The 12,647-nt window shown below is 45.5% G+C and overlaps 1 protein-coding gene across 1 annotated transcript in view; it reads left to right on the forward strand.

Moving 5' to 3' along the window:
• GLDN (gliomedin) overlaps positions 1-11,578 on the forward strand; it is a 35,842-nt gene extending 24,264 nt beyond the window's left edge. Inside the window, exons 7-10 of the mRNA XM_063142527.1 lie at positions 1,151-1,234; positions 2,273-2,398; positions 6,535-6,685; positions 10,767-11,578. Coding sequence (XP_062998597.1) covers positions 1,151-1,234; positions 2,273-2,398; positions 6,535-6,685; positions 10,767-11,286 — 881 coding nt within the window. The 3' untranslated portion in view covers positions 11,287-11,578. The remainder of the gene's footprint in view (positions 1-1,150; positions 1,235-2,272; positions 2,399-6,534; positions 6,686-10,766) is intronic.
• The last annotated feature ends 1,069 nt before the right edge of the window (positions 11,579-12,647 follow it).

Below are 12,647 nucleotides of genomic sequence, written 5' to 3' on the forward strand. Positions count from 1 at the left end.
TAACCTGTTAATTAGAAACTGGACTTTATTCTGATACACTGGAATGGAAAACAAAATAAAACCCAAGACAACGTACAATCGTAAGTATCAACAAACCCATCTGAATAGTTAGAATTGTGTAACGATTTTTTTTTAATTTCATACCAAGATTCAAACATAACATCTTTGAAAGGCCATTCATAGTCTTGGCACCTCGTCTATGTAATGCTCTCTCCAGGGAGGCTCATATGGCACCAGATTTGATTAGGGTTTTTTTAAGCAAATAACTTTTTACTTTAATTATCCAGTCCTTTTTTAAAGGTCTAATTCTGATGCTGTGTTTTTTCAAAATTTCATTTCATTTGCTGTGCTGCTTTAATCCTACGTTTGTATTTTTTGTTGTATGTTTTTTACTATTTGCAAACTCCTTTGGAAGCTTTTATACCCAAAAGGTTTAAACAAATACATCACGCCAGTCCTTTTCCAGCTTCATTGGCTGCCAGTCCAGGTCCGGGCCCGATTCAAAGTGCTGGTATTAACATTCAAAGCCCTAACCGGCTTGGGGCCAGGCTGTCTGAAGGAACGCCTCCTCCTGTATGTACCTGTCATCCTCAGGGGTCCTTCTCCGCGAGCCCCTGCCAAAGGAAGTGAGGCAGGTGGCTACCAGGAGGAGGGCCTTCTCTGCTGTGGCACCCCGGCTGTGGAATGAGCTCCCTAAGGAGGTTCGCTTGGCACCTACATTATATGCTTTTAGACGCCAGGTGAAGCCCTTTTTATTCTCCCAGCATTTTAACAGTCTATAAATAAATTGTAACTTGGTGTTTTAAATTTGTAATTTGGCATTGCTGCTGTTTTTATCTGGTTTAGCTTTTATATTGTATTTTATAGAATGGTTTTATACTGTTGTTTTATACTTTGAATGGTTTTAATTTTTGTGAACCACCCAGAGAGCTCTGGCTATTGGGCGGTATAGAAATGTAATTAATAAATAAATTATGTTTTGAGGGTGTGTGTGTTTTTAAATGCTAAAAGTAAATAAATACAAGAATAACCCATCTAACAATAATCATTTTCGTATGTCTGTTTCAGCTGCCCTACGAATTAAAATTGCCTGTCAAAAGTACCACAGCTCTTTCTCTCTCTCTCTCTTTTTCTCTGCCCACAATTTTAGGGGAAACCTGTGCCATCCCAAATGATGATACCCTGGCAGGAAAAGCAAAAGAACGGGCACACCTCTATCAGCGCAGAAAACCTGGTAATCTATTTTTTTTTTAAAAAAATATCTTTATATATTTGCTTGCTATTACAGAGGAAAGTCCTAGTAGATAAACAAAGGGGAACATTTAATCTTACATTGATCCATAAATATACATGATAACAAAGAAGAATTATAAACAAAATCAAACTCATGCCAGTTAAATTGCCCTGAACAGTAAATAAAGTTGTATTGATTATGAACTTTATTGTTCTACTATCAAATAAAGTGACTCTATTTACTCTATTTGAAAAGTATTGACTGATCGTCTCTGACTCTACTCCTATTAGGGCACATCCTATGAGTAACCAATGCATGATGGATGGATGACAGTGGGGAACCTCTTCTCCATGGTCTGTCCACCCTGCAGTTGATTTTGAGCATCTTCCCGGGGAGTTTTGGAGTGGGAGGGGTTAGGAGTTGCTGTCTAACCCGGCTTCCAAGGCCTCCTCCCCTTCCCACCCTGAGAATACCCCATTTTCACCCTCTCCATGCTCAGTTTTACAAGCACAGAGCGGTAGCCATCACAGTTCACTCCATGCCGGCAGTGAGGTGACAGGGAATGTAATTTCTTGGCTCTGAGCTCAGAGCTCTGTCTCTGTGCTTGCAGCCAGAAAAATCCTACGACACCCAGACACTGTCTAGGGGACATAGGATTGCTCCCTTCCTTAATTTCATCATTGAGGCCATATCCCAAACCCTCATACACCAATCATCAATTTTTGGAGGATTAACTCTCTTCCGCCCATGGCTTGTTGCCATATGGGCAGCCGTCAGTAAATGAATATTCATTACCACATCATTGATCGGAACTATGTCTGTGACATATCCAAATAAAAATATCAAAGGGCCCAAAGAGAGCTCAACACTTGCAGTGTTCATCATTCCATCCTTAACCATCCAAAATGTACTGTTTTGGGGTGCAGAACCAACAAACCATGATGTCCATTTGCTCCACCGGTAATCTCTTCTAGGTCTGCACTGAACAATGTTGACCAAAGCCAGTCAGCTGGTGGTGCTAAGTTTGTTTCTTCTTAGAATGCCTCATTGAATCCATCGGAAGCCCTTCCGAGATCATCAAACTGAATCAGAGCTACGGAGCATGGATGATGGATCTTGCGAATAGAAGCGATGACAAAATTTGGATCACTGAGCATTTCTCAGGTCAGTTCAGTCCTGATGGCCGCTTTGCCATGAAGCAAACTGGGTGGCCTGGGGCCACTATCTCGCCTTTCCCCCTCAGCCTAACCTACCTCAAAGGGTTGATGTGAGGATAAAATGGGTGGGGAGGGGGAAAGAGGTACAGTACCTCGAACTCATTTGGACAGCAGAAAAACATAGGTAGTGCAGCGGTTCACTGCCTTCCGTGTGCTTGGAAGAAAAGAATGCGTGGAAGGATAGAATGCTTGGAAGACTAGACAGGTACCTGGAGACTTTGGGATGCTCAGTCTGGGGGAAAAGAAGACTAAAGGGAGACACGTTACATAAAAGCAGGCCAAAGAACAAAATAGGTTTAAGGAAACTGATTAGAAACAATGTTCCAAATTCAACTAGAGCTATACCTGTAGAAATAAAATCATGTATCCATAAAAATATATATTTAATCATAATACACAGATAAAATTTAAACAGAATGGTCCACAAACATACAACAAACAACAATCCCAAAACGCGTTTCAACCCCAAGGTCTTCATCAGTGGGAAAAGAATTTTTATACAGATTTTTTAAAAAACTTTTTTTTAATGCCCCAAATACATGAATTCCCAATAGGACCAAAAATTGGCTCCTATAAATCTTCAAAGATATACCAGAAAAGATGGGGGACTTGGCGTTCCCTCCTGTCTCCAGGAAACTCGACTCACAAATTGTATCTGAAGCGTAAATAAGTTCTTTAGTTCATGCGGGCTTGTAGAAAGCACTGCCTTCAAAAATATATGCAAGGTAGGCTTGGGAGTCATGTTACATTTTTTGTTTGCTGACTACTGGTCGTGGCTTGAGCCTACTCCAGTTGTGTTATCAGCTCATAAAAGCATGACACAGGGAAGATGGCCAAGGGCTATTTCCCATGGCCACAGAAATTAGGACCCGAAATAATGGGTATAAGTTATAGCTACCTAGATTCTGATGAAATATAAGGAAAAACTTCCTGATGGTAAGATCTGTACAATAGTGGAACGGTCTACCTACAGAGGTTGTGGGTGCCACGACACAGGCTCTGAACAACAGACCCGGCTGCAGCTACTCCCTGCTCAAGCCAAGCACCACCGCTTGATACGCCTGAGGCGAGGGATAAAAACCACCTTCCTCCAAACTATGTGGAGAAAGGGGTTAAATGGAGAAGGATTTCAATATATAAAATAATGTGCTGTGAGTTGTATGTGCTGAGGTGAATTATTGTCAGAGTGGGTGCTAAATGTATAAACTTCAGATGTTAAATGCCAAACAGACACGTGGGATTTTTGTGGTAGTTAAAACAAAATAATTGAAATTTATTTTAAAAAGTTCACAAGCTTTGTTTCAAAATAAAACTTTTAAAAACCTTTTTGAAACCTTTCATCCAATCCTTTCATCCATTCACATACACACTTTCCTTTCTCTCACACAATCACTCTTGAGCTTTCTTTATTATCAGTATTGTTTAATATACATCAACTATGTGCACACCACACTCCAAAGACACTGCTCTCTACACTGAACCTCAAATTCTCCAGACCCAAGTACTCTAAACCCCAAGAGCAAACACACAGAGGGCCCTAAGAGTTCCCAAAAGTCTCTCACAGTCCCCTCCATCATTCCCTTATATATCACTCCTCCCCCTCCCCAGACATTCTAACTCCGCCCACTCAGGCCAACATTCTAAAAACCACAGACTTACACACTGCAGACATACATTTGGGAACTGACTTGTGGGGTGTAACGCCACAGTGGGTTCTCCATCTCTGGAGGTTTTTAAGAAGAGGCTGGACAGCTACCTCTCATGGATTGGTTTTCCTGCACATTGCAGCGGGTTGGACTAGGTGATCCTTGTTGTCCCTTCCAACTCAGCAATTCTATGACTCTAAGAAAAAGTGTGACAGCCCTACTTCAGAGTCAATGTCAGTGTGTTCCTCATGTCGATTGATCGATTGCATTTATTGCATTTTTATACTGCCCAATAGCCGAAGCTCTCCATCCCTCTGGTAGGGATGGGTGGCTTCATTTGAGCTCGTTTTGATTAGAATTTACCAACATTCACACACTTCTTCACCTTTGGAAAGAACCAAATATGATTAAAACCGCCCAGAGAGCTCCGGCTATTGGGCGGTATAGAAATGTAATAAATAAATAAATAAATAAATAAAAATAAAAAAAAAATCAAATGTGGGAGACTCCAAAACGGATAGCTTCGCTCTCCTTTATTCCTCATATCAAGGCAGTAGCTAAATCCTGTCGTTTCTTCCTGTATAATATTGCCAGGATCCGACCATTTTTGTCTGTCTCTTCTGCCAAGACTCTCGTTCACGCACTGGTTATCTCTCGGTTGGACTACTGCAACCTTCTTCTCTCTGGCCTTCCTTCGTCTCACATCAGTCTGCTGGTCTCTGTCCACCACTCTGCCGCTAAGATCATCTTCTTGGCCCGCCGCTCTGACCATGTCACTCCACTTTTGAAATCTCTTCATTGGCTTCCAATTCACTCCAGAATCCAATATAAACTTCTCCTGCTGACCTTCAAAGCTCTTCACGGTCTAGCTCCTGCCTATCTCTCCTCTCTCATCTCACACTATTGCCCCGCTCGTGCTCTCCGCTCCTCTGATGCCATGCTTCTCGCCTGCCCAAGGACCTCTACTTCCCTTACTCGGCTTCGTCCTTTTTCTTCTGCTGCCCCTTACGCCTGGAACGCTCTTCCAGAACACTTGAGAACTACAAACTCAATCACAGCTTTCAAAACTCAGCTAAAAACCTTTCTGTTCCCTATAGCTTTTAAATATTGAGTTTGTTCTGACTCTATACTGTTTAGCTTCACCCTACCCGGTGCCTGTTTACACTTCCCTGTGCCTGTTTGCATTCTCTTTCCCTCCTTATTGTTTACTGCAACTTTATTAGATTGTAAGCCTATGCGGCAGGGTCTTGCTATTTACTGTGTAATCTGTACAGCACCATGTACATTGATGGTGCTATATAAATAAATAATAATAATAATAATAATCCAGGCCTGAGGCCCCGAGTGCTTCATTCTTAAAAGCCGAGTGTTGAATTCAACCTGCATCTTGAACCATGTCCGTACTGAATTAGAGTTGCCACCTCTTTTGTTCCCCGACAGGTTCCTCATCTTTAACAACAGCCGCATGGCAGAGGCAGTAAGCCTATGTACACCCGTTGCTGGGGAACATGGGTGGGAGGGTGCTGTTGCACCGTGTCCTGCTTGTGGGTTCCTGGTTGACAGCTGGTTGACCACTGTGTGAACAGAGTGCTGGGCTAGAAAGACCCTTGGTCTGATCCAGCAGGGCTCTTCTTACGTGCTTACCATGTAATCATCTGCCTGTCCACTCAAGAGTAAGTGAGTAAGCCTCACGGAACTCAATGAGACTTCCCCCCTCATAAGTGTGTGTAGTAAAGAACTGCAGTCTAAATAGCCTTGTTTAGCTAATAGAATACCAGGTCTTCAACTTCAGATCCATATCTGACATCTTGGCTAGCAGATGCCAAAGTTCTCTGGACATTCTGCAACTTGGGATCCCGATTGTCATGCAAGGTGGCCAGTCAGCTTTTAGAAAGCCATTGATTCGGGCAAGTTGATGTTCTGTTCTGGTTGTTTGGGGAATGGAATTGTTTCCACTGAAAACAATGCCAGGGGAAGCTTTACCTAAAGAAGTATCTCCGAACAATCAGCTTAATGGGATGATCCTGGATTCTAGTCTTATGAGAGAGGGAGAGGGTTTCCTGTGGGCAACTCGTTGGTCACTGCATGAACAGAATGCTGGACTAGATGGACCCTTGGTCTGATCCAGCATGGCTCCTCTTCTTAGGTACAATGTGGTCCTCTCCATATTAGAAATAGCAATCAGGGTTCATTCAGCCCATGGGAAAGGATTGGCAAATGGGAGGATCCAACAGCAGGGGTAGACAAATCCCCAAAGAATTTTGCCTTGTTCCCAACGAGATCCTGTCCCTGCCCTTTCTGCCCTTTCCAAGTGCAATGGAAAACCTGCATCACCCACCTAGTTTCTGTAAGGAGCTTTGCTTGGGCGACCCAAGGAAGTCTAGCAGGTTCAAGAGATACCAATTGCAACTTCTTCCATGCCTTCTCCTTTGAACAGGAAAGGTAATCAAGGAATACCAGGACATCACGGCACTGTGGAACAACACCTACAACACCACTGAGCTCCCGTGGAGATATCACGGCTGCGGCCACGCTGTCTACAACAACGCACTGTACTATCAGTATATGGGACGTGGCATCATTGTGAAGTAAGTGGGCAAGTAGGGAGGGGCGGCGGCGTGTCGTCTGGTGGTGCACCAATGGACTGGCTGCTTCCGCCATCACTGATTGGGGAGGGGGATCCCGGCGCCTGTACTGGAGGACAGGGGTGTCAAATCTCTTTCATCCCGAGGGCTGAATTCAATTTTGGAGAAACTCTTTGATGCTGCATTCCAGTGGTGACCAGCGATTGAAGGCAAGGGGGGTGGGGGGCCTAAAAGAAAAGCCAGGGTGGTGTAATGGTTAAAGTGTTAGACTGGGAGCTGGGAGATCCGGGTTCTAGCCCCCGCTTGGCCATGGAAACCCACTGGGTGACTTTGGGCCCATCACAGACTCTCAGCCCAACCTACCTCACAGGGTGGTTGTTGGGAGGATAAAAATGGAGGGGAGGATTATTATGGGTTCCTTGGAGGAAAAAAGCCGGGATGTAAACGCGATGAATGAAAAATGAATGAATAAGGTGGAGGCAAGCATAGAAAAAATTCTAGCCAAATTACAGGTCTAAATGAAGCTTTAGCAGAGGCATTTGAGAAATGCCGTAGCACTCTAGCCACTACACCAGCTCTCTTACTTTAGAGTAAGAAACAAAGAATGACAATGTAATAAATAAATAAATAAATTGCTAGCTTTCAGAGCAGACACTCAACCTCCATGCTCCAGAGCCCCTTCTGACCGCTTGGAAAGGATGAAGATTCATCTGTCGCCACCATCTGTCCATCTATCTTGCTGTCAACGTGCAACGCTTGCTTAACCGGCATCCAGATTGGCATGCGTCTAATACTTGTTTGAAGAAGTTCCCTTCTTTCCCCCTCTCTTGACAGTTCCCTACCGGGAATCTGTCCATTCCTCCAAGTTTTGCGGCTTGTCTTCTCAGTGACCAGCTTAGAAGCCCAGCTGGTCTCTACGTCGTTAGCTTTGATTGTCCATGAGCTGGGAGGGAGAGTTGATGAGATCTCAGCCTTGACTGGTCTGGGATGCTCTGGCAAGGCTCCCAGCTGTATTCAGGCTGGCCTCTGCCACTTCCCAATCTCCAGCCAAACGCTTGATGCTGAGCCAACCACAACATCCCCCTTTGAAAGTGGGCGTGAAGTTCTCCTTGGCCTGCCCCTGTGGAGATGGGGCCAAACCCACAGAAGGAAGATGGTTCCGGGGGTCATAATTAATTCTGCTAAAGGCACTCCCCATTGAATAGTTGAAATTCCGAATGTCAGCCACTGATGCTTTCGCAGGAGGCCTTTGAAGGCTTCAGGGAGGAGGTGTCCTCTAACACAGGCTTGTAAAGTGGCACCAGCGCCAGATAGGTTCAAAGCGCTTGCATAGTCTCTGTGAACCTGGACATGGCTGGTTCTCCCATCCCTGGTTAAATCTGACCATTGGGTCTCTGCAGGACATTGATAGGGAGAGAATGCATTTCACAAATCTCTTTTAAGCGGCACGTTCTGTGCTTTGAGGAACAAAAAAGGACACTGTGGATTGGATCGGCATTATTTGAAAGAGCTTCTTTGCCTCGTCTGCTTTAGACGCTGAACTGTCCTCTTCCCAGTGGTCCTTTCGTTTAGCAAAACTGTACGGCAAGGTTGCCTTTCAGCCGCATGATCCTGCCGCTTGGATGCATTCTCATGCCTTGGGAGGCTGTGGGTGGGCATCATCAAAGGAGAGCTTGTTCACGTTGGGATGCGTCCTTCAGTCAAGCCCATTCTTGGAAGACTGCTTCCAACACTGTGTATCAGCCCATGGCAAGACGCCAGTTGAGCACACTTTGAACTATGTTCCGTGGCTTACTGATCTCCAAGGCTCTCCCGTTATTGTTCTGTCAGGAATCAGGATAATTAAACACACACACACACACACACACACACACTTACTTACTTTAAGACTTCAGAGACTAAACATTCAGCCAGCTGCTGAGAAGGCAAGTACAAGGTTGGGTGCTGGCTGAACCTCCTTGCTTGGAAACAATGTTTTTACTCCTTCCGTCATGGGTTATTTTACTGGGCCTTGGAAGTTGCCAACCACACCAGTCCCCAAAGCATTTCCTTCATTCCACGCTCACCTGGCTTGTCATCGCTCTACAAGGAGAAGACAGGAGGGCGGCCCCTGCTCTGGTTAGAACTTCACATGGAGGGTAGTGGTGCAGGCCAGGAAGAAAGGCTCTGGTAGTTTCCCCTAGAGCTACAGCAGTGACAATACTCCTTGGGAAAATGTCACTTAAGGCAAGGACCCCAGACTTGGGGGAGGCGGGGCGGAGAGACCTCCCTCCTTGCTTCTCTCTGCAGGAGGACTGGAACACTGCCACTGCTGGCGGACCGTTGTGGTGTTGTTGTTGTTGTTGTTGTTGTTATTATTATTGTTGTTGTTGTTGTTGTTGTTGTTATTATTATTATTATTATTATTATTATTATTATTATATCTTTCTTGCTCATGGTGGTTTTTCTAGACGGACGCGAGGGGCTTTGCCAGGTCATGCTGTCTTTTACAGATTCAGAAATTTCCTGGCAGTTGATTAGTTTTAATTATGACTGTGTTCGTTAGCCTTTTTGTTGATGATTCTAACTCTTCGGCCATCGCTAGACCTAAGGTTTATCCCTGGATCGTGCAGGGGTCAAACCTGTTCATCTCGGTGACACACAGGGGATCCAGTGCTCAGGCAGGGGCGAACCCTGGATGATCCCAGGATAAACCTCAGGTCTAGCTGTGGCCTTAGTCTATGTAGTTCTGTGGGGTATCCTGATGCTATTATTTCGAGTTGTGTGCTTTTACGGTAATAATGCATAACGTTACGATCCATTTCACCTGACTATGCTAAGTGTTGTCTCGGGCATCCCGACTTGGTAGTTGCCTGTGGAACAGGCAAAACACGTCTGGAGGCGAGTTTGGCTGGTTGTTCTTTTCCTTATTCATTACCTTTTCATTTCCATCTTGGCCGGGTGTTAGGTTCTTGCAGCGTTCTCGGCCTTGATGCTGCCCGTTCGAGGCTTTTCTTCTAGTTTCCGTAACCACTGTTTCACACGAACAGGGTGGTTAGCCCTGACTAGTGGTGGTTGGCTAGCGTCCGCGGGTGTGCCGTGCCTGTGTAACCCCTTGCAGAATTACCCTTTGCAGGTTTCTTATTGTGGTTGTTGTTGTTATTATTATTATTATTAATAATAATAATAATAATTAATTATGATTATCTCTCTTTTCTCGCTCATGCCATTTTTTTCTAGACAGACATGATCGCCTTTGCCAAGTCATGCTGTTTTTTACTGATTCAGAAATTTCCTGGCTATTGTACATGTTTTAAATATGACTGCTTTCTGGATATTGGTGTGGATGTATTTTGGTAGGCCCAGTTTCTGAAGTCTGTATAGTTTTTTGATGTGATGCCAGTGACTGATTTGACTAACGGAATAATTGTGACCTTTTCCTGTTGCCGTAGTTCTTTGACTTCCATAGCTAGTGGCTTATGTTGTTGTTATTTGCTTATTTGATTTTTATACCACCCAATAGCTGAAGCAGTTCACAACAATACATGCCACAAGATTAATAATAATAATAATAATAATAATAATAATAATAATAATAATAATGACAAGTGATATAAATGCCCCATCATATGACATCGAATGCCCTGGAGTAGAGGACAATCTTAACCTGGCACCAAAAATATGACAGCGGATCTCATTGGTGAGAGCATTCTGTAATCAGGGGGCACCAATGAGAAGACCTTATTTCCCAGCCTCCAAACCTCTGTCAGAGGAGGCACTCAGAGCCAGGCCTCTGATGTTGATCGTAGTGTCTGGGTAGGTTCAGGTTTAAAAGGAAGCAAGGCTGGGTAGGTGGTTCAAAAAGAATTCAGAGATCTTGTAATTCAGGGCATCTTCTCTAAGGTCCCGTCCTTGACTGATATACGAGTCTATGAAAAACCAAACAATTGGAGCTTCATTCGGCATTGTTCTGCCATTCATTTCAGCCTAAAACTAATGAAAACCAAAGGTGGACATTTGTTTCGTTTTCCATTTGTCGTAAAAATAATCGGTGCACACCCCTACTCTCTAACGTAGCTGTTCTTAACTTCCCCATTCCTTGCAGATATGACTTCGCGACACAGATATCCAAAACCCTCCATATCGAGAACGCCTGGTTCTATGACCGCATGTACCTCTTCAGTGCTTCCAAATCCTACTTCAGCGTAGCCGTGGATGAAAACGGACTCTGGGTGATGTACCATTCGAGGCCCGACGGACACATTGCGGTTGCGCGCATCGACGAGGAGACATTTTCCGTGCTGCGGTCCATCAATACGACCTACCCGCAGTCCAAAGCCGGCAACGCGTTCATCGCCTGCGGGGTTCTGTACATCACGGACAAGTACTATGCGCACGTCGCTTTCGCTTTTGACCTCTTGAGAGAAAAGCAGCTGGACACAAGTTTCAAGCTGAACCTGTCCCTATCCGACGCACGTTTCGAGAGACAGTTGCCCCTACCCAAGCAGGACAATGCGGAGTTTGTGCCCGTCCTGGCGATGCTCTCTTATAACGTGGTGGAGAAGCGCCTTTATACATGGGAGCATGGCTTCCTGATGCAGTACCCTGTCCATTTTATCAGCTGAAGGCCTTTGGCATGACAACGGTGTGTCCACCAGGTCAGCAAGAAATAATCCATTTCAGATGTCAGCCTTCCAATTAATACGCATCTCCTACTCGAGGACAGCCGAACAGTATGTGCTTGTGTGTGCATGCATGTATAGAAGGGCAGGTTACGATCCACTGTGTGCCCGTCGTATGTGTCAATGATGTGGGCTGCTCTTGGCTTTATAGAACAAAGGCTGCTTAATATTATGGCTGAAGCTCCGTGCCAGGAAAACCTAAAGAGCCTTCTGTTTCTTTGCTGCCGTCTTTAAGCGTGTGTGTGTGTAGGGGGGGAAGAGGTTGGCGGGGTGGGAGGAAGGAACTTTCAAATGTCATGCGTTTCCAACAACCTCAGTCATGAAGTCATTTGGATTCTTGTGAAAGATCTGGAGAGAGTTTCCTTCCCATTTCATTTTGAGCATATATATAATTTGTTTTGGGCAGTTGTTGTGTAGGATGACCCTAGGAAAAGGAGGACAGGGCTCCTTTTGTATTGAAAAGGGAATTTCAGCTGGTGTCATTTGTATATAGGAAGAACCTGGTGAAATTCCCTCTTCATCACCACGGTTAAAGCTGCAGGTGCCCTGCCCTCTTTTAAATCTGGTCACAGTATAGCTGCAGTATAGCTTCTGCAGCTTTAACTGTGGTGATGAAGAGGGAATTTCACCAGGTGCGACAAGCATACAAATGACACCTGCTGAAATTCCCTTTTCTATCCAACTGTTAAAGATACAGGAGCCCTGCCCTCCTTTTCATGTGGTCACCCTATTAGGGCCTTGCTAGACCTACCGCTGAATCCAGCCGTGAGGAGGGGCCAGGCCGCGCTAGAAGTAGCACGGCCTACAGACCCCATCTATACCTGAGGCGCGATGGGGCCGAGGGAAGCCCCATCGCGTCTGCCATTTTCTTTTTACTTAAAGTGGCTGCGTGCGCAAGAGCACACCAATGACCAAGGTAAGGATTTTTTTAAAAAAAAATTCGGACCCCTGCCCCCCTTCCCCTGATTCCCTACCCACGACCTCCCCTGGCCTCCGATCCCACCCCCTGTCCCCACATCCATGTCCCGCCACCCTCCCTGTCCCCACCTGCTAAGTCCTGCTGCCGCCGCCAATCTCCCCAGCCGGCGTTTCCTGTTGTCACCATGTCCGGCTTGCAGGACATGGCAACAACAGGAAACACTGGCTGGGGACATTGGCGGCGGCAGGACACAGCAGGTGGGGATGGGGTGTGTGTGTGGCGGGACATGGACGTGGGGACAGGGGGTGGGATCGGAGGCCAGGGGAGGTTGTGGGGGGGGAGTCGAGGGAAGGGGGGCAGGAGCGCTGTGGCCCGTCCACCGCTT

The sequence above is a fragment of the Elgaria multicarinata genome, chromosome 16 (assembly GCF_023053635.1).
Source record: "Elgaria multicarinata webbii isolate HBS135686 ecotype San Diego chromosome 16, rElgMul1.1.pri, whole genome shotgun sequence".
Classification (NCBI taxonomy): Eukaryota; Metazoa; Chordata; class Lepidosauria; order Squamata; family Anguidae; genus Elgaria; species Elgaria multicarinata.